At 46.8% G+C, this 18,991-nt stretch overlaps 1 protein-coding gene across 4 annotated transcripts in view; it reads left to right on the top strand.

The window, feature by feature from the left end:
* Nucleotides 1–18,781, top strand: part of LOC115093503 (metalloreductase STEAP3-like) — an 82,696-nt gene extending 63,915 nt beyond the window's left edge. For all 4 annotated transcript variants that reach the window (XM_029605336.1, XM_029605335.1, XM_029605333.1 and 1 more), the window contains exons 3-5: nucleotides 752–1,279; nucleotides 6,111–6,275; nucleotides 17,885–18,781. In XM_029605336.1, coding sequence (XP_029461196.1) covers nucleotides 752–1,279; nucleotides 6,111–6,275; nucleotides 17,885–18,184 — 993 coding nt within the window. In that variant the 3' untranslated portion in view covers nucleotides 18,185–18,781. The remainder of the gene's footprint in view (nucleotides 1–751; nucleotides 1,280–6,110; nucleotides 6,276–17,884) is intronic.
* Nucleotides 18,782–18,991: the final 210 nt, after the last annotated feature.

Below are 18,991 nucleotides of genomic sequence, written 5' to 3'. Positions count from 1 at the left end.
GGCCACCTGGATGCTCTAAAGAGAGCTTGTCCCACAGGGCCGAACCAAAAAGATCCAAAAACAAGATGTGACTTGGTATCTGGTGATGACAAAAAATGTGGGAATACTTGAGGTCAGGGCACCAGTACTGTGGTTCCAGTAAGGCTGAGGTATATGAGGTCTTTGATTAGGCACTTGTCACAAGTCTGAATTTACAGATTTGTAGGAATCTGAAAGGAGCCGTGGTGTGAACGCTACTGCTGTGGATCCTGGGGCTGGAGTGAGACCTCACTCATTGGAGCAGTAGCCTAGTGCTTAGAGCAGTGGTCCGAGAGAGCCAGGGAAGCCAGGATTCAAATCCTGCTTGTGTCACTACACCCTTTTTTTTTTTTTTTTTTTTTTGCTCCAGGTTCAAATTTAAGATTTTAAGTTCTCTGGAACATGAAAATATCTTCTGTACCTGAATGTAACTCATTTGAGCTTGGGTAATTTAAATTCCAAATCCATTTCATATAGGCCTAGAGATGAAAAGCCATTTCAGGCCGTGACTATTCCCTTAAACCATCCAATCTTGACATGTAAGATTATAATGTGGTGGTGTGTGAACTGGCCACATTACAGTTTGGCATTGTTATAAAAGGCAGCTGCACTGTTGCTGAAATTCAACAAAGGGGATTGGAGGTGCGAGAGGATGCGACCCTAAGTTTTGTTCTCCGGCATGAATGTTTATGGGTTGTTGGGTTCTCTTTTTTTTTTTTTTGGTCTGTTGCAGGTTTTCATTTCCTGTGATAAACGAGAAGCGAAGGGCACAGTTGCCACAATTGCTAAAACCATGGGGTTCATCCCTGTGGACATGGGCTCGCTGTGCGCCGCCCGCGAAATAGAGAACGTTCCCCTGCGGCTCCTTCCGTTCTGGAGGATCCCGTTCCTGCTGGCCCTGAGCCTTTTCATCTGCTTCTACGTCTACAATTTCATCCGAGCCGTCCTGCACCCCTTCCTGATGGAACAGAAGAACAAGTTCTACAAAATCCCCATCGAGCTGGTGAACGTCACGCTGCCCTGCGTGGCCTATGTCATGCTGTCTCTGGTGTACCTGCCCGGGGTCCTGGCGGCGCTTTACCAGCTGTACTATGGCACAAAATACAGGCGCTTTCCGGACTGGATGGATCAGTGGCTCCAGCACAGGAAACAGATCGGGCTCGTGAGCTTCTTCTGTGCCGCCCTGCATGCCGTCTATAGCCTGTGTTTGCCCATGCGACGATCAAGCCGCTATCAGCTGCTTAATGAAGCCTTCAAACAGGTACCATTCCTTGTATGCTTATTGCATGTGTAGCCCTTTTTGTATTTTCGGAGTCACTGAAATGGCTATCGAAGTCCTTGGTATGTTTGGTGAAGTGGAATGGGTAGTGGACCACAAGCGATGAAGAAAAGTAAACATATACAATCCTCCATAAAAAGCTATAGTCCCTTCTAGAAGCGCAGACCACATGGTGGTTGTGTCTCCCAACTTGACTGCTTTATTAACAAAATATGTCCCGTAGGCTGTAAACGAGGGTGAGTACATTCGTTGTTCTTCAGTCAGGACCTCCATTCAAACGCTGTATGCTATTCGCAATAGGTCACCATTCCTCACCTGCGGGAGATATCGGAGTCTCACCATTCGAAGGGGTCTCGCTTCAGGAATGATCCTGAGACATACCATTACTTAGTGAGCCACAGGGCTGTATATGCATTAAAGCAGCAGTCCCTTCTACTTCAGGGGTGGGCAAACTACGGCCTGCAGGCCAAATCAGGCCCGAGAGTGATTTTTATCTGGCCCGCTAAACATTTTAAAATGAACGTTAGATTCGGCCTGTGACGTTTGCCGAGCTGCCAACGTCGTCAGGAAAGGCTCATGCAGTCCTCTTTGAATGACGCCGGGACCTGGCCTTTGCTGATGACGTCAGCACCCAACGGCAGGGAGGAGGTAAGCACGTAGCCAAACACCTTTCTCTCTCCATTAGGATGGATGGGCAGTGCGTGGCTTCCTAAATGAAAATGATTGGCTTGCTGTAAGTCTTATTTATTCAGGATGCCGCGTGGCGCGGATGCTCGCCTGCCTGTCCAAGTTTCCCCCCGTATAAGAGTTCCGATTAGCTCTTACATTTGCCGTAAGAGCCGAGTGCAACACTTATACTGGGAAAGGAATGGAGAGGAAAGACCTGGTGCGTCAGCACTGGCGGGGTTACCAACCCCCACCAGCGAGGAGCAGCTCCGTTGGCGTGCTGGTGGGGTTCCCAGCCCTGCTAGTGAGGAGAGGCCTCGTCGTTGGCGCGCTGGCAAACTTCCCGGTTACCAGGCAGGGATAAGCGAGGGGAGTCAGGTTGCACGAGTTACAAGGAGGAGAGGCCCCGCTTTGCTGCGAGGAGTGGTGAGTAATAAGAGATCGAGAGGAAGGCGTGGGAAGAGCCAGAAAGGGAAGGAAAAGAAAGTGGCGAGGATGGTCAGTGAGTGAAATGGAAGGGACATGAATGAGTGGGAAGGAGATGGTGAGTGTCGGAGAAGGGAATGAGTGAGTGGGCGGGAGAGAGGGGCTAATGACTGAGTGGGAAGGAGTGAGAATGAGAAATGAAGGTGAGGAGGAATGAGGAGGTGACTGAGTGGGTAGGAGTGAGAATGAGAAATGAAGGTGAGGAGGAATGAGGAGGTGACTGAGTGGGTAGGAGTGAGAATGAGAAATGAAGGTGAGGAGGAATGAGGAGGTGACTGAGTGGGTAGGAGTGAGAATGAGAAATGAAGGTGAGGAGGAATGAGGAGGTGACTGAGTGGGAGGGTGAGTGACAGAGGGGAGGGAATGACTGAGAGGGAAGGGTAATGAAGCAAGGGAAAAGGGTGAGTGGAAGTGAGGCGGTGAGTGACGGAGGGAAGAGGGTGAGGGGTTGAGTGACTGAGAGGGAAGGAGGATGAATGACTGACTGAAGGTGAGTGAGACTTGAAGGGAAATGGGAGGGAGGAAGTAGAAGAGTGGAGTGAGAAGAGGAGGGTAGAAGGATGCATGAACATGTGTGTATATGAGAGAGGGAGGAGGAAGTTTGTGTGCACTTTCCCCTCCTTCCCCCTGCTAATCCCAGTCTACAATCTCAGGGTGACTGGAGATGAAAGCTTTCCAGGTATGGGGGGGGGGGGGGGATTTATTGTTTTATCCTTCTTAGTTTTAGTTAGTGGGTTTTTGATATGTCTGCTGTTTTGAAATATTTGATTGATTTGGAGGAAATATTTAAAGTTTGTTATATCCTTATTCTTTGTTTTGGTTTGTCTGGTACTTTTTCTATTGACACAGGTATTGTTCTGTATATGTATGGATTTTATGCTCGTTTGCCTCCTGTACATCGCCTAGGATACAGGCGATTAACAAATGTAAATAAAGATCTATTTGTGATCTGATTTGAAATATGCTTTTATTAGTAAGGTTTCCGCACTGTTATGACTGATTTGTATTTCTTGACTTTGTTTTATGAGGAATAGTAATTATTTCTGTTTCTAATTCTGTTTCTAACCACTAAAAGCCATACGAGTTTGGCTTTTAGTGGTTTCCTGTCCAGTTTTTTTGTCTGCCCCTTACTATTTAAACTTTATGGCCTGCATTTGTGACTGAGGTGAGGTAGTCTGCTAGCTGGGAAAATGCCTTGTACCTGTTGGGTTGAAGGTTTTTCTGATTTTGGTAGAGGCTGGGATCCTTGATTGAAGGGGCTCCTTGGATGCTAAAAATGATGGCGCTTAAGCCTGCTGGATACTGATTTCTGTGTCGAGGACATGCTACACCCTACCCTCAGGCCCTTGTTGCACTCAATAACTCATAATATGGCCCCCACCCAGAAAGATTTGCTCACTCCTGTTCTTCAAGCTCACTTCTGATCCAGTCTGAGTGAGAAGCTCCTATGGCTAAAAATCCCACAGTGATCATGGTTTGTTTGTTTTTTATCACTTCCTAGTTCTTCATATTTAGTAAAAATAAATACTTGCAAGAATAATTTAGAGGATTCAGTTTAAATATGGCCACCAGTTCACATCTCAGATTTGTTTTCCAGTTTGTAGCCAGGGGCCTCATTTCTGATGGCTGGTGAGCCGTTTTGTTCTGCCGCTCCAGGGCTAAGAGAGGGAGGCTGTGTCTTCTGCCCCATGCGAGTTGGCTGCCATAGCCTGCATCTTTGGTTCCTGAGAGGAGAGGCGAAATCTGCTGCCTCCCGGGACCCCATGCGGGCAGATAGTTTCACAGGTCCTCCTGTCCTGTCGCTGGTGGCGGTGAGAGCCAGCTTCTGGGGGAGAGGCGAGGATTGAGAGGGCTGCATCGGGAAGGGGGGGGGGGGGAAGAGGGGATATGGGAGGACTGCAGGTGGAAGAGGGGTGCACAGGGGTATAGAGAGAATTTTTTTTTTGGAGAGGGAATTGGGAGAATAAAGAGGGGATGCATGTCAAATGCATTTCTTCTCTGGCTAATTTTTTTTTTTTTAGAGGCATTTTCCAGTCATTGGCCACAGATCTTCCTTTCCTGTTAAGGGATGGGAGTTCCTTTTGGCTTAGCAGAAAGATGAGGTGAGAGGAGATGAGGATACTACAGATGTGCTGGGCAGAAACGCAGAAAGATGTGTGACAGGCCCAGAGCCTAGCAGAACTGACCAGGGGAAAAAGGAAAAGACTGACTTTTTTAAAATGTAACTTTCTCTGTGGAGCATTTTGGGCCTGCAGCCCAATGCGGCGGGGAGGGGGGGGGGGGAGGTAAGCTTGGGGAATGATCTCTAGAACCTGTGGCTCCTGTAACGCAGACAGTGGGTGGGGGTCTGGCCACATCACGGACGCCTCTCAGACCTGCACTGGAGTATAAACACACTATGGTTTTGGCTGTGAGTGTTGGGGTTTTGTTTTTTGGTTTTTTTTTTTTTTGTTAATAAAGATGTGAAAATACAAGATTAGTTAGTATTCCAGCCACAGGCTTTGGCTCTCTGCCTTCCGCTTGTCTTCTGTACATTTAATACAGATCTCTTGTTAATGAGTTGTTGAAAACACAAAAGAGTGGCGGCGGGAGGTCAGGGTGCTGCAGCGGTTCAGGTGGAGGTCACGGGCGGCTGCGGGCTGCTGTTCCCCGGGGCCGGCGGCGCACGTGTGTTGGCTCAGCCGTGCGATGAGCATTGCTAATCGGGCGTTCAGCTGGAGGTTAACAGCTTTCCGTGTCCCCGCCGAGTGTCGGGTCGAGCGGTGCCTGAGGTGAATGAAAGCGCGGGAATCCGTGCGGAAGAGCTGCTCCCGGGCTCTGCAGGGGGACCGGCGAGCCCCACCCTTTTTTTTTCTCCTCCTCTCAACAGCAGTTTCTGCTGGATGTTTCTTGAGCAGTGAATGTTTTATCCTCCTTTTAAATGTCAAGCATGCTCTAGGCAGAAAAATACTCACATGTTTCAGTTGCAGGGAAGGTGGGGGAGAGGAGCATTAGTGCTGGGCTTCTGAAAAAACTTCATGCCATCTGTTGATTCTTCAACTCGTCCAACAGCAAACCAGCTTCAGTATTGCCAAGCTCCCTTCCCAAAGCAGCAGTGGGGAGACCATCCTTTTCCTAGGTAAGGGTTCCTCCATGCTGGCAGCTGTACCAGAGGGGATGCTTGGGCATGGAGATTTCAGAGAGTACAAATCAGGAGGAGAAACGGCTGCTGGCCAAAATCATTACAGACAAATACTATATTCATCTTTTGAAATGTAATTTCTGTTCACTTTATTCCTCGTTGACCACCTTGTGTTTGCAGTATAATTTCACAAAATAACTGGTCCCGGCATCCATAATCCTGAAGACCGGCCATCTCCTCCTTTTATAGGCTGAATTATCACTGGGCGCTTTGGCTAAGAACCCTTGGTAGCAGTTGACTTGCCACAAAGTTTTGAAACGCACACAGGCATTTTTCTGCAAACCGGGAAGCCTGTCCTTCTTGCACCAGAGATGATTAGTAGGCGCCGAGCAAAAGCTCCCCTAAGTAGAGGGCAGTGCCCGGTACTTCTAGAAATGGGTATTTCTATTGCAGAAAAGCATGCAAGAACCATCCGTCTCGGCACTGAACTGAATGTCCTTCGATTTAATCTATTAATTCAACTATCTCCGCATTTTGCAGGTTAATGCCGGTAAAGACAATGCCTGGATAGAAGAGGAGGTATGGAGGATGGAGGTTTATGTGTCTTTTGGTATCATCGCTCTTGGCTTGCTGTCGCTCCTGGCTGTCACTTCACTGCCTTCCATCGGGAACGTGCTCAACTGGAGGGAGTTCAGTTTCATCCAGGTACGGGTCTTATAACCAGGGATAAGGTGGTAAATGTCGCACTGCCAAGTAGCCGATTAAGAAAATTAAAATTGGGAATTCATGCAGAGGGCTTGATTGTAAGTACTTCACCCACTGGGGGGGGTGGGGGTGTATGTTTTCAACAGGGTGCCTAATCGCAAAGCCGTGCTCATACTTCTAACGAGGGATGAAAAACAACCTGATATTCAAACACAAAATGCTCACAAAAATTGTGTTTTGAAATATAGAAATGATGGCAGAAAAGGACCAAATGATCCACCCAGTCTGCCCAGCAAGCTTAGGCCAGTATCTGCTGCACCGTGCAGGTTACCCTAATCCTTATCAGTTTCCCAGACTGTAAACGTCAGGGCCCTCAGATGCTGTTCGAATCCAATTTTCCTTAACCGTTGCCATGAAAGCAGAGAACAATGTTGGAGTTGCATGAAAAGTGTCAGTGATTAAGGGTAGTAAGCGCCGCATCAGCAAGTTACCCCCATGCTTATTTATTCCTCAAACCATCAAAGTCGGGGCCCTGGTTGGTCGCTGTTGAATCCCTTTCCCCTTTTCTCACTGCTGTTGAAGCAGAGAGCAATGACGGAGTTGCACTAACAGTATGGAGGCTTATTTGTTAAGGGTAGAAACTGTCGCACCAGCAGGTTACCCCCATGCACTCTTTTCTTCATTTCCATCCTCTAGCCTTTAGGGATCCACAGTGTTTATCCCATGCCCCTTTGAATTCTTTTACTTTTATTGTCTTCACCACCTCCTCCAGAAGGGCGTTCCAGCCATTCACCATTCTCTCTGTGAAGAAATATTTCCTGACATTGGTTCTGAGTCGTCCTCCCTGGAGTTTCATTTCGTGACCCCTAGTTCTATTGATTTCTTTCCAGTGGAAAAGGTTTGATGATTGTGCATCATTAAAACCCTTCAGGTAACTGAAAGTCTGTATCCTATCTCCCCTGCACCTCCTCTCTTCCAGGATGTACATATTCAGATCCTTCAGCCTCTCCACATAAGTCTTCCAATGCTGACCCCTCACCATTTTGGTCACTTTTCTTTGGACCGTCTCTATCCTGTCTTTATCCTTTTTGAGATACGGCCTCCAGTACTGAACACTCTAATCCAGGTGAGGCCTCACCAAGGATCTGTACAAGGGCATTATCACCTCCCTTTTTTTTTTTCTTACTGGTTATTAGTCTCTGTATGCAGCCCAGCATTCATCTGCCTTTAGCTATCGCCTTGTCACACTGCTTCACCGCAAATCATCAAACACTATCACACCAAGGTCCCTCTCCCAGTCCATGCACATTAGTCTTTTACTGTCCATCACATACAGCTCTTTTGGATTGCCACACCCCAGATGCATGACTCTGCACTTCTTGGCACTGAATCCCAGCTGCCAAATCTTCAACCTCTCTTCCAGCTTTCTTAAATCATTTTTCATTCTCTCTACTCCTTCAGGCATGTCCACTCTATTGCAGATCTTAGTATCATCTGTAAACAGACAAACTTTACCTTCTATCCCTTCCACCAGGGCGCTCACAAAGCCATTGATCAGAACCGGGCCAAAACCGATCTCTGAGACACTCCACTCAACACCGTTCTCTCTTCAGAGTAGGTTCCATTTACAATCACATGCTGTCTCCTGTCAGTCAACCAGTGTGCAATCCACGCTACTACCTTGGCACCCACTCCCAAGCTTCTCATTTTGTTCACGAGTCTCCTATGTAGGACTGTATCAAAAGCTTTACTAAAATCCAAGAAAATCCCCTCACGTGCTCTTCCCTGATCCAGTTCTCTAGTCACCTAATAATAAAAAAAAATCAATCAGATTTGTCTGACAGGACCTTCCCCTGGTGAATCCATGCTGCTTTGGGTTGAGCAAACCCACCTGAGTGTAGATAGTTCAATATCCTTTCCTTCAGCAGAGTCTCCATTAATTTTCCCACCACTGAGGTGAGGCTAACCGGCCTGTAGTTTCCAGCCTCCTCTCTGCTCCCACTCTTGTGAAGGGGGACCACCACCGCTCTTCTCCAGTCACTCGTCACCAGTCCCGTTTCCAGGGATCTGCTGAACAGGTCCTTCAGTGGACCCACCAGCACATCTCTGAGCTCCCTCGTATCCTGGGATGAACCTCGTTCGGCCCCATTGCCTTGGCCACTTTCAGTTTTCCTAGTAGCTCCTGCCATACGTTCTCTTCTGTAAATGGAGCTTTGTCTACTCCACCCCCATCCACAGTCTTGTCAACCAGCGACGGTCCTTCTCCAGGGTCTTCTTTGTCTCTCTCCACACACTGATCTTTTGTCACCTTTCATTTTCACTGTACCATTTCGGACCTTTCTCTGCCTCAATCCTTTTCTTCTGCCTGACTTTTTTTTGCTTTCTTGATTTCTTTCTTCGTCTCCCTTAGTTTCACCAGATATTCTTCCCTCTGTTCCTCTTTTTGGGATCCTTTGTATTTCTTGAACGCTGTTATTTTTTTCCTTTATTTTATCAGCCACCTCCTTTGAGAACCAGATTGATTTCATATTTCTCTTTCTTTTGTTTACTTTCTAAGATATATAGATTTGTTGCCTCTGTAATTGCTCCTTTTAGTTTGTCCCACTGTTGTTCTACCTCTCTCATTTTCTCCCAGTCTTCTTGTTCGACCTCCAGGTACATTCCCATTTCGACAAAGGCCATATTTTTGAAATTCAAAACTTTGGTTTTCGAGTGATCTTTCTGTGATATTAAACCATACGTTTGATAATCACTGGTGCTCAGGTAGGCACCCACCCAGACATTAGAAACATTATCCCCGTTAGTGAGCATTAGGTCGAGTTTAACTCCTTCCCTCATGGGTTCCATTACCATTTGTTCAAACAGAGCCCTTTTCAGGGCATCCACTATCTCTACTTCTGGTAGATTCTGCAGAAGGGATTCTCCAGTCTCCGTCCAGCACATTAAAATTTCCAGCAATCAACACCATCATCTTTTTAAGGACGGCCCATAATGCTGCTTCTCTACCCCACATTCCTTACAGTTCGGTTGCTTGGATATTTGTTTTTGACATAAAGATCTACTCCTCCCCCTTTTCTGTCCTCTCTGACCTTCCTTAACAAGTTATATCCCGGTATGGCCGTATCCCAATCATGAGACTCTGTGACCCATGCCTCTGTAACAGCAGCAATATCCAAGTCCGCCTCCACCATTAGGGCTTGCAGGTCTGGGATTTTATTGCCCAAACTACGATGATTGTGGTCATAGCTTTTCAATTTTTCTCCTTTGATTTGTTGCACTTCCTAGTCACCTTTTCTGCTTTTTTGAGCTGATTGATTTTATTTTCTTCTACCACTTCCTGTATTTCTTGGGGGTGAAGTCAATTTCATTGGCCATCTTCTGCTACCCCCATTGTTTAGTTTAAATGCCTTATAATATATGATCTGAATTTCTCACTTAGTATCCTCCTTCTTGCTACAGACAAATGTAGGCCATCCTTACCATAAAGCCTTTTACTGCTCCATACATGAACCCAGCCTCCAATGTATCCAAAACCACTTTCTGTGCACCACGTTTTGAGCCAGGAATTGAAATTATCTATATGGCATAGCTTCTCATTTCCCTTTCCATGAAACAGGTATCTCGTCTGAAAAGGCAGTAGCCCTTGCTTGTGTGTCTTATCTTTCCTAGATTTTGAAAATCTTTTTGTACTTCATGGATACCATGTTTATTGAAGTTGTTGGTCCCCAGATGAATGATAACACTGATATCATCAAAGTTCCTACTTTCTTCTTCAATGACTTGGACTATCTGCTTTGCATTTCTACTAGCTGAGGATCCTGGAAGGCTCCTGTTGTTTCACCATCAAAAAGTGCTCCCAAATTGGTTCCTCTGATGATCGAGTCTCCCAACAGAAGCAACTTTCTTTTATGACACTTGACTCTTGCAGGGCTTCTGGGTGCATTGAGTGACTTTACTTTTAGAAATCACTTCAAAATCTATTGCTGAGGTTTCTTCGTTCTCCACTGCGGAAAAAGCATTCTGTAGGGGCACCAGTGGGGAGAGTGGGTGTCCATCACAGGCCTTATTCTGCCACTGTTATCCAATTGTTCCTGGGTTTTTGAATCCTGGATGTCCAACATCTCTGTGGGAGTGGGGGTTGACGCACAGGATGCTGCAAAGTTGGGGAAAGTGGGTGTCTGTCTGTCTCAGATGTCTTGTTCTACCAGAGCCCACTATAAACCATTTTTTCCTGGATTTCTGAAACCTCTGTGGGAGATGGGTGAGAGATGCTGGATGGTTCAAGGAAAGGGAACCTGGACCATGCCTCCCGTAGATAAATTAGCTCCATTTTAATTGCAGACAGCTGAAGGCAAAAGAGTCGGCCTTTGATTCTCCAAATGATAGGCCTTGGAACATAAGCACCACAATTGTTGCATTGAATGAAAGACATTTTGTTAAATTATTACTAATTCCTTAAAAGCCTGTGGATAAGGTATGGTAAAATTTAGGCTCTAGCAAAAGATTTTTAATAGATATGTGAAATAAAATCTAAAAGTATTAGTGTTAGCCAGTAAAGATTAATAGGTAGAATATGAAAAACACATTTTTACAAGTAATATGGCAGTTTAAGGTACTATTATCTCAGCAGTAAGGAACTGCTATGTAATTGAAGATAATTAACTATGAGTCTAGGGAAGACTATATAAGAAAAGTAAACTCAGGGGTGGGTGGGTAGAGAGGGAGGGAGAGAACTAAACAGTGGAGATTACTTGCAGGGAACAAAAACAAATTTCAGATAGCTTGCAGCTGCCTCTCACGGGAAGACCTGGAGACAATGGCTACTTTCTGTTCCCAAATGCTGGTCTCTAGGCAAATTAAATCTACAGAGAGCCCCTTCCCTTAGATACACTGATAAAACTTAAGGGAGTTTTTTAGACTTTTGTACACAAGTAAAATAAACCCCATCCCCCTTCAAAGGAACAACATGTTACAAAAAACAGACAAGGAATATACTTAACCATGCAGGCTTTTCCTAACGCCAATATTATTTAACTCCTAACAATCAACACACATCACCATCAATATCACTATTAGCTACCTCTTACAATGTAATTATATGTAATTAGCTGGTTTTCCTTTCCTTTTTCCTTCTCACTCCAAGTTCTATTTTTCCTTGTTACATGTAACTGCTTTTCCGCACTATTGTTCAAGTTTAAGTTTATTTTGCACTCCTGTTTCATGTGAACCAGCATGATGGGACTTTTGTCTTGAATGTTGGTATATAAAAAACTTAAATAAATAAATTAAATAAAAATAAATAACCTTAGATATTATAAATATCATGTGGATAAATACAGGTACGGGACTTTATCTGTTGCAAAATGATGACATAAAATTACGTGCATCATCGTCATGGCAGTTACACAACCCCCAGTCCCCAGGGCTGATGCAAGGTTGTTGGTGGCTCTAGGTGAATCTTCAGCCTTGCACCCTCACTACTGGCAGCAAATACAGCGCAGCACTCCCTCATTTGGCAATGGTGGACTCTCTCTCATCGTCTAGCCTCCTTCCCCCATCCACTTCACCAGCATCCATCTTTCCTGCCTCTCCCTCTCCCCAGCTTCCGTCTCCGGTGCTGCTTCTTCTTCTCGCTTCCTTCCTCAGGTTCTCTTCGCTGCTCCCCACCACTCTGTGCCAGCACCGTGGAGAATGTTCAAAACTCACAGGCCAGCACCTCCTGCTGCTGACCTCGCAGTGCATGAATTTTGAACTTTCTTGCAGCGCCAGCACCAAATAGGCAAAGTAGTGGGGAGCAGCGGCCGGGCTTGGTGGCTCGCCAGCACGGCTGGCGGGATCCCCCGCCAGCCGTGCTGCTCTGCCCACTGGCTCCTGCTGCAAACATTTTTGGCTTAGCAGCCCTAGTGCAGCATGTTTTGCCATTCCCCAAATCTTTGGCCTCTAGGCAACCGCCTAGTTTGTTTAATGGTAGAGCTGTCCCTCCCTGAATGCTTTTGGGGTTTTTTTGGGGTTTTTTTTAATATGCAGCCAAATTTCTGCATGTTATGAATTTGTGCACATCTTTTTAGGTAGCTGAAAATCCACTTGAACACATTCAGCCAAACTATGTGCGAAGGTTCCACCTAAGCTATCGAACATGACTGTAGGGCAGTATATTGTGTGTAATATAAATTGCAGTGTAGTACATGCATTCTGATGAAGTGCAAAGAAATAATTTTCTCTTCTCCAAATCCTTTACAAGAAACGTCACAGTCGGACGTCAGAACTTGTGACATTATCTCAAGCTCAGAAAGGGATTATTTTCTTGTGACTCAGTGCTGCATCTATATAGAATATAAAACCAGTGCATTGCAAGCGTGCCCTTTTTGGTAAGCAAGTTGCAAGCGTTAGCTAAGGAGCGATTCGTTCCTGCGTGTGAGCCAGCTACCAGAAATACAAATGGTGGGGTTTTTTTTTTTATTAATTTAAGAACTAAACTTTCTTAATGTGTTAGAAACGTATTGTCAAGAGTCAGCCAGGGAGGACAAGGTGATGCTATCTCCTCAGAAATGCATCCTGGGCAGACACTGGTGCAGGCACAAGGAGCAGCTTACAGGGGAGAGGTAGATAAGCACATGGTATTGGATACAAAATTAAGGGGTTGCGTTAGCACACACTGTTGAATCCCTTTTCGTGAAAGAGGGACAGCTGGTTGAACTCCTGGTCTTGCATGCCTTCTGAGAGAGGGACAGCAGGAGCTGCACCACAGATGCCCTGGGATTCATCTCCCGCCCTGTGTTCCAGCTGCCTGACCAATAGACTGTAGAAGGTAATAACATGAAATGGCTGCTTCTGCTAATGGGTGTCCAGAAATAGGTGTGTGACCACAGCTTTCCAAGCATCCTGCCCACCAAAAGGAAGGCAGAGCAGATCAGGTCATAAAAGATCCATCGATTTTGATGTTAGTCATAATGATAGCATTTAGAAAATGAACAGAATATGGCAGTCAGCAATCCACATATTATGCGCCTGCTAAAGTGTGTGTGTGTGCGCAAGCGCTCTGGGTAAGCATTGCCATGCATGTTCAAGCATACCAACGCTTGCCTGGAGCCGAGGGACAGGCCCCTGTAGCCTTAGGTAGCAAAATCATACTGGCTGCATCAGCGCAGCGGTGGAGCTAGGACCAGCGGGATCAGTTGTTATTGAATCTGATTAATCACCTCTCTCTCTAGTAAATAAATTCAAAGCATGTACAATAAAATATAATAAAAACAAAGGAGCCAATATGAAACGCTGCTTAGCTGGCTAAGTAGTGGCCACTGAATATCCGGCTATGTTCAGCAGCTGCCACTAGCCAGATAAGTCACTTATCCATCTAAGTAGATAGCCAAATAGTGAGCAGAGTGGGGCAGAGCTTTAACTTAACCAGATAAGTGCAGATATTCAGGCTTTATAAGTTAAGTTACATCCATCTAACTTATCTGATTATCTGGCTAAGTAAAGAGTTATACAGGGAAAACCAGCAGCATAGCTGTGCAGCTGAATATCCCTTTTAAGTTAACCGGATAGGTCTTATTCGGTTAACTTAAACATTAATTTTGAATATTGGGCCCATCATTAATTCCAGAATAAAAATGAAAGAAAATATAAGCATCAGAATTGACAAAAAACTGAAAATACTTACATAATACTAGGACAAAAATATACACAAAACAATGGACGTTACAATTAACAACTGTATAAAAACAGAAAATACAGTTAAAAAAAACAAAAAAACCCATCAGTGACTGGATAATGAATGAGGAAGAACTAAAATGGCAACAACCAAGGAGAAAATTTGGTAGGATAACAACTTGGGGAAAAAAAAAAAAAAACACAATATAAAACCAAGGAATCAGAAAGGGAAAAGAATTTAAGCAAGATAAACTGTTTTTTTTGGGGGGGGGGGGGGGGTTTCAGCTCATGGACAATGAAACAGAGTAAAGGATAAATACAATAGAAAATGTTTAAGTGGAAAAGCAAGAGAATTACAATAAAACAGAGATGATGAGCAAATACAGGGCATATACTAATCAATACAGGATATGTGGTTAGTCGGTGAGAGCCCTAGAGAAACGCCATGGTGTTGGGGCCAGGAGTGGCAGCAGAAAGGCTGCAGCCGCAGGAGGATGAGGCCCAAGGGGGGGAATGGGAGGGGAGGTGAAGAGTGAGATAAGAGAGGATGCGGATCTGTAAGGGGTGGGTGAAGGTGGTGGGGAGTTAGAGGAGGGAATGGAAGAGGGACAAGTAGGGAAGGTGAAAATGTGTACACATCCCACCCCCATGACAAAGGAGAGGAGATAAAAGTGACAAGTGTGAGGAGGAAAGAGTGCACACACACTAGCCCCAGCAAACCCAGTACCGCCTGCACACACCACTCCCCTCTCCCTCTGCTCCACACCACTCTTTACTCCTCCATGGAGAGAGCAGAGAGAGTGCAAGGGAGAAATGAGTGCATGCAGGTGCGTACACAAACCCCAATCCTCATACTCGTTAACTCTCTTCCACCCCCCAACGCACAGGGAAGGAGAGGGGTAGGAAGTGCAGGGTCGAGGGGAGATGGAGAAATTGGAGCGTGGAAGAGGAAAAGCATGCACACGCACCCATCCCACTACACACACCTCCCTCCCTCCACCACTAAACCCCCATATGCACTCGCACTCCATCTGCTTCCACCAACTCTAACACGCACACATACACACCCCACTCCCACCCACCCCCACCTACACCTCACCTGCATCCTACACCCTCCTCAACCCCACACACATGGGGGAGAGGGACAAAGGGTAAAGAGTGCCGCAACCCACCCACACATTCTCTCCCCTATCGTCCCACATCCACCCTATCTGCAGTCCTATTGACGCACATCCACCTAAGAACATAAGAAAATGCCATACTGGGTCAGACCAAGGGTCCGTCAAGCCCAGCATCCTGTTTCCAACAGTGGCCAATCCAGGCCATAAGAACCTGGCAAGTACCCACCTGCAGTCCTATGGATGCACATCCTGCCAATGCTTGTTCGCCAAATCTTACACACACACAGACAACTTCCCCTATTCCTCTACCCCAATAAGGCAACTACAAACTGCTCATACACCTGGGTATCCTGTAACATACATGCAGGTCATGGAGGCATAAAACGTGTTCTCTGACGTTGCCATGCAAATCTAAACTTTTTTTTTTTTTTTGGAGGAGGGGGGGGGTTCCTTAATTTGCAGACTTGCGTCTAGCGTCTGTACATGGTGGGCATGGTATTTAGAAACAGCAGTTTTTTGAAACCAGTCCTGTTTTCTTCCGGCCTGATAGCATTATCGTTTGCGCACGGAAGAAATCGAGCTGCTCCGAAGGCCCCCCCCTGAGGGGGTGCAGCATTGACGCACAGCAGGAGAAAGTCACTCAGAAATTGGAATTTATTTTGCCCCCCCATCCTGCATGGGGTTGCCCTCTAACCCTTGCTTGGGCTCCTCCGGGAGCTACAGTGGGAGAGTGCAGATCCCTGGCCGACTTTGCAGGGGGCCTGGCGCACGCGGTGGGAGGGAACAGATGGTCACAGCAGCTGTTTCTCTTCTTGCTGCACTCTGCGTTTGTGTAACCAGGATCTTTTAATCCATTCCTAATGCCAATCGTCTCTGAACTGACATTGGCTTCTTTCTCCCCACCCCGGTTGTTCCTCCTTTTCTCTTCTAACTTTTTTCTCTGACTTGCCTCAGGTCACAAGAAGCAGCAGTGAGACTTCCCGGGTCGTGGCCCCACTGCTTTAACCACTAGGCCCGTGTTTCCCAACCCTCTCCTAGCGGCCCACCTACCCAATCAGCTTTTCAGGATTGCCCCAGTGAAAAGGCGTATGAGAGATTTGCATAGATTGCACATCCTACCTCATGCATATTCATGAGGGATATCCTGAAACCCCGACCGGTTAGGTGTGCCGCCAGGAGGGGGTTGGGGAAACGCTGCACTAGGGCTGCTCCTCAACTCTGTGCTATGGGAGGGGAGGGGGGAGGGGAGTCATGGCCATTGGGCAACCATACAACCTAGTGGTCAAAGTGAGGACCCGTGATTACAGGGTTCTGGAAAGAGCTCTGCTGCGTGGCCCCCAGCCAAGGTCTCTCACTGCAGTGACTGGACTGAGTACCTTAGGGACAAAAAATAGAGGGGAGTGTTATTTTTAGAGTAGAGAAGTCTAAATAGGTTGCTCTCCCTCCGTGTGTGTGTGTGTATATCTCTCTCTCTCTCCCCACACACACATCTACCTTATAAATGGCCTGTGACCGACGGCCCGCAAATGCGCAGTAGAGACCAGCTCTACCGCGCATGTGCGGGCGAGCACGTCGCTCTGAGGCAGCTTCAGAAAGAAAAAAAATGGCGGCGTCCAGTGGCAGCAGCGGGCGGCGGCGGCGGTACGGCAGAGGGCTGCGACGGCGGTAGCGAGCGGCGGCGGTACCTTGCAGCGTGCGCGACGGCGGTAGCGAGCGGCGGCCGGTACCGGCAGCGGGCGTGACTGCGGTAGCGAGCGCGTCGGTAGCGACGGCGGTAGCCGGGGCGGCGACGGCGGTTAAAGCTGGCTGTAGCGAGGTAGGGAGAAGGCGAGAGAGAGGGAGGGACGGAATGAGTGGGGGAGGGAGGGACTGAAAGAGAGTGGGAGGGAGTGACTGATGAGAGGGAGGGATTGAGTGAGGGGGAGGGACAAGAGGGGAGGGGGGACTGAGGGAGGGAGTGGGCTTGGGAGAGAGAGGGAGGAGTGGGACGGAGGGGAGAGTGAGTGGGACTGAGTGAGTGAGAGGGAGGGGGGGAGGGAATGACTGAGTGGGAGGGAGGGATTGAGTGAGGGGGTGGGACTGAGGGAGAGAGAGGGAGGGAGGGAGTGGGACTGAGGGAGAGGACGGAGGGAGTGGGGACTGAGTGAGAGTGAGTGGGACTGAGTGAGTGAGAGGGAGGGAGAGAGGGGGATGGAGGGAGTGAGTGAGACTGAGTGGGAGGGAGGGACTGAGTGCTAGGAGAGGAGGGTGGGGAGGGAGTGGGTGAGGGAGGGGGTGTGTGAAGAGTGAGGGGAGAGAGAAAGAGGGGGAGGTGAGAGACAGAGGGATGTAGCCCGTTTTAACGGGCTTAACGGCTTGTATATATATATATATACACACACACACACACACATATATATATTTATATATATCCTGAACTTTTATTTGTTATGCTACGTTCATTTTTCAAGGCTCAGATAGACCTCAGGCCCCCTCTGTCACTCCTCCAAGTGATCTGGTCTTCTGGCCAAGCTCTTACGACTGTGCATGAAATATTTTCATACCTCAATCTGATTATTAACGGCAGTGTATGCAGAGATATCCTGCAGAGTCATTTGGGTTATCCTGCAAATGAGACGGGGTGGGTAGGGAGGATTCCTCTTGCACCCAATTCACCAAAATCCTATTCCTTTCCACCGACCAGCACATTTCAACACTCGTGAGTTGACTTCCGCAAGCTCCTGCATTTTGCAGGGGCCATCCTCCAGCAATGGGTTAAGGGAAATAAATATTCATTTTGCCATGTATTTCCATGCCATGCTAATGTGGGGCCGGGGGCTTTTGTTTTCCTTTCAGTCCAAACTGGGATTTGGGGCCTTGCTCGTCAGCACTCTTCACACGCTTACTTTTGGATGGAGAAGGGCTTTTGATGGGACTCAATACAAATTCTACCTGCCTCCAACCTACACCCTCACCCTCCTGGTGCCTTGTGCTATCATCCTCGCCAAAGTAGCGCTGCTTATGCCGTGTTTCAGTCGCAAACTGTTGCGCATCCGGAGAGGATGGGAGAAGGGGAAGTACGTTGAATTCACGCTACCCAACGCAACAACTTCGTCTTCTGAATATTCACGTGGAGAAAACACCAGTATTGTGTAATGGACTATTGTGCACAAAGGATGATGAACTACTTGAAGCACTATTGATATGGCTATAGCACATCGGAGTTGTGCGTTTTGGCATAAAATGTAAATGAATGTGATTAAATATCAGACTGTGGTACTTAAGAGTAACTAGATAGAAACGTGTAACATTATGTATCCGAGTCTCAGACTTAACTGAGTGCCTTAAGTGGGACCCATTCAGATTTCAGTTATGCTTAGGAGAATATAGGGCCATATACAGTATATTATGGAGATATAAAATGTTGAACTTCACTGCTGATAAAACAATACTATGAACCTGATACCATCTTAGTCTACTGAAGACTGCCCTGGGATAACAGTTTTGCAGTCTTTATGGAAAACTTATGAGCTACATATCCCAATGTCTGTAAAAACAATCAAAGGAGTAATTGGCTTTAAAAACTTTTACGCTGGCTTTGTAGATTGAATGAAAGGAATGCAGCCTCCAAAGAAAAAAAATGTGTAACTGTTTTGTATTTTTCATTGTCTTTTTATTTTTCTGCTTTTGTAATTCCAATGCTTTACTATCTTTTTGTACTGAAGCTTTGCAACCATAATTTTTATTTTTTTTCTTCGAATAGCTACAGCCAGGGCTGGTTCTATAATGAGACAGGGTGAGGCGGCTGCCTCGGGTGGCAAAACAAAATGCCCCTGCAGCTTCTAGCTCAGGAAACTAGAGCGGCATGAGCGTCCCCCGTCACCGTGGCACGCAGGCTCCCCCCTTTTTGTTCTGCCTCGTGCTGCACAGCTTCACTGAGACTGCGGCAGGGCTGAAGCTAAG

Source organism: Rhinatrema bivittatum, chromosome 6 (genome assembly GCF_901001135.1).
Source record: "Rhinatrema bivittatum chromosome 6, aRhiBiv1.1, whole genome shotgun sequence".
In the NCBI taxonomy this organism is placed as follows: Eukaryota; Metazoa; Chordata; class Amphibia; order Gymnophiona; family Rhinatrematidae; genus Rhinatrema; species Rhinatrema bivittatum.
This window is presented reverse-complemented; position numbering and strand designations above follow the sequence as displayed.